Genomic DNA, 2,934 nt, shown 5'->3' with positions numbered 1-2,934 from the left:
TTAAAAAATAACTAAGAATCTTAAATTGTGAAATATTGTTGATAAACCAGATAAAGCTTGAAGCCTGGATGAAACCATGTTTAAAGTCATTGTGCGCTGCTAAATTAGCTTGAAATAAAATATTCTTTTCTAGTATAGCTAATCCATTCCTTGTAATCAAGAAATGGATTTAAAAAAGAATAAATGATATACTGCAAATATAGCTGATTGTTGATTACTATGTGCCGGCCTAGCGAAATAATAAGAAAATATTCAATGTGAGATAAATTTGCGTACAATATGGCTTGAAAATATCACTTGCAGTCTCATTGTGAAACTCAAAAATGGCTCGAATCCCCGTTTTCACCGTTGCTATACTACTCTTCTTCATAGCTTCTTTTCAAGCCTCTTCTGCAACTTCCAAACCTACTGGCCTAAGCATGAAGCTCATCCGAAGGGACTTATTGTTCCCTGGAAACCTCACTACATTCCAAAGAATAAGAAGATTGGTGCAACTTTCAGTTAGAGCTCAAAATTTCAATTCTTTTCCGAGTCTCAATCAATCAGAGGATAATGTCCTAGTACGTTTACCTATAGGTCGTGTTCCTGAGAGTTATGCATATGTGGTCGAGTTTAAAATCGGAAGCCAGCTCCATCCGGTGAAGTTGCTGATGGATACAGGAAGTAGTCTGATTTGGACACAGTGTGAGCCTTGCATACAATGCTATCCGCAGAAGGTCCCCATTTACGATTCTCGAACTTCCACGAGCTACAGCAAACTTCCATGCACTCATGAACTTTGTCAAGGCGAAAACAATCGGTTCAGGTGTTATAATAACGAATGTGTCTACAACATACAATATGGTGCTACATCTCGGCGTAATTCACCTAGAACCAAAGGTGTTGCATCTTTCGAAGCAATCCAGTTTCCTGTTGATACCGTCCACACTACAGTGATTAATGATATGATATTCGGATGCTCCAATGACAACCCAAATATTGATTTTGCGAATGGTCAGGTTTCGGGAATTCTAGGATTAAGCAGGGGACCAGATGGACTAGCAAGCCAGTTAGCCAAGAGACACATCATTGAGAATCGATTCTCATATTGCTTAGTCCCTTTCCATGATGTATTGAGGCAACCGACTATCCTGAGGTTCGGAGACGATATCCCCCTACCTGTAGGAAATCTTCAATATACCGACTTCATACTGTACCCCGGTCGTAACCATTACTACGTTGAATTGTTAGATATCAGTGTCGGATTCCAGAAAATGGGGTTCGAGTCAATACCTGGAATGTTCGAGCTTAGGCAAGATGGCTCAGGTGGTTCACTCATAGACTCAGGGACTGTGGTTAGCACCATTGATGAAAACACCGTAGGACGCAATGCATACAAGGAAGTGATGGCAGCGTTTCAAGCTTATTATGACAAGAAAAAATTCCGAAGAAAGGGCGGCCAAGTGGAAGAAAAGTTTGAGCTATGTTACTATAACAAGGCTGGATTTAGAGATTTCGTGACAATGACCCTACATTTCGAGGGTGGGGACTATTTCATAGATGGAAAATATATGCACTACTTCGCCGACGAGGAAGAGGAAGGGGAAGGGTATTTTTGTGTGGCATTGTTTAAATCATCGAAAACTATATTAGGAGCATGGCAGCAACAAAACGTGCGTATCATATATGATATGAACGGTGGTGGATTCCAATGGATTACCGAGACCTGTGCTAATGATCATTTCCCATGATTGAATTCTAGTTTATATCATCAGTTAATGTAGGGTTGTAACATAACTAGATTCGATCTCAATTAAATTTCTGTGGACAAGATCGAGATGGAGAACAATCCATTGCTTCTCTCTCTCAATGTAATAATCACTCGAGTGAAATTAAGGTTTAAATCCCATCATTTACAAATATTTGCGACTACTTTTCACTAAAAATAAGACTTAAGTAATAACAAATCCATGCATGTTACTGTATTTCCCCCCTAAAGAAGCAAAAAAGTTTGGGAATTTATAATATTTTGTGTGTTTTCATTAATAAGGAAATTAAAAAGAGAAAATCAGAGACATGATTCCCTTGGTGAAGCAACAGACATTATTAAAATCAGAAGCAAAAGACTAATTCATAAAAGCAAGAAAGCAACAGTAGAATGTTACATCAAACAATCAAGATGCAGCAATGCTTTGATTCCCTTGGTGAACCCAACAACATTTCTGACATCTTCAATTTTTTTGCTTTAGAAATGTTTGATAGTGTACGTATAGTCAACTTCTGTAGAGCTCCACCATTCTTTAGGATATATTAGAAACTCATATAATCCTTCATGTATTTCAACCAAGGTACCGAATACAGTAGTCGTAATGCCTTATATAACAGTATGCTTTATAACAGATTAGCAACTGACTATAACAAAATACTAACTGACTATAACAAAATACTAACTAACTAATATAGTTACACTAACATTCCCTCTCCAGTATCTGAAAATAAACAACTCGCAGAAACCACATTCAAACGATCACGACAGCGAGAAAAATCTCCAACCGTCAATGGTTTAGTCAACACATCTGCCACCTGATCGCGTCTAGGAACAAAATTCACACAGAGCTGATTACTCAAAACCTTCTCACGAACAAAGTGAATATCCAACTCCACATGTTTCACTTTAGCATGCAGCACAGGATTAGCCGCTAAAGAAACGGCAATAGTATTATCATACCAAATGATCGGAATACCACTAGGCGTAAAGCCTATCTCAGTCAACAGAGATTGAAACCACACCATTTCAGATGTTGCATTAGCTAAACTTCGATATTCAGCTTCCGTAGTAGACCGGGAGACAACACTCTGTTTCTTTGACATCCATCCTACAAGATTATCCCCTAAGTATATACAAAATCCGGAAGTAGACTTACGATCTTCAAGTGAGCTTGCCCAATCAGCATC

At 38.3% G+C, this 2,934-nt stretch overlaps 1 protein-coding gene across 1 annotated transcript; it reads left to right on the top strand.

The window, feature by feature from the left end:
- Window positions 1-323: 323 nt before the first annotated feature.
- On the top strand, window positions 324-1,730 carry LOC107917285 (aspartic proteinase nepenthesin-1). Its single transcript, XM_016846654.1, has one exon. The coding sequence runs from the start codon at window positions 324-326 to the stop codon at window positions 1,728-1,730; it is 1,407 nt and encodes a 468-aa protein (XP_016702143.1).
- Window positions 1,731-2,934: the final 1,204 nt, after the last annotated feature.

The sequence above is a fragment of the Gossypium hirsutum genome, chromosome A01 (genome assembly GCF_007990345.1).
Source record: "Gossypium hirsutum isolate 1008001.06 chromosome A01, Gossypium_hirsutum_v2.1, whole genome shotgun sequence".
NCBI lineage: Eukaryota > Viridiplantae > Streptophyta > Magnoliopsida > Malvales > Malvaceae > Gossypium > Gossypium hirsutum.
Note: the sequence above shows the minus strand (reverse complement) of the source record. Positions and strands in the feature narration are given on the sequence as shown.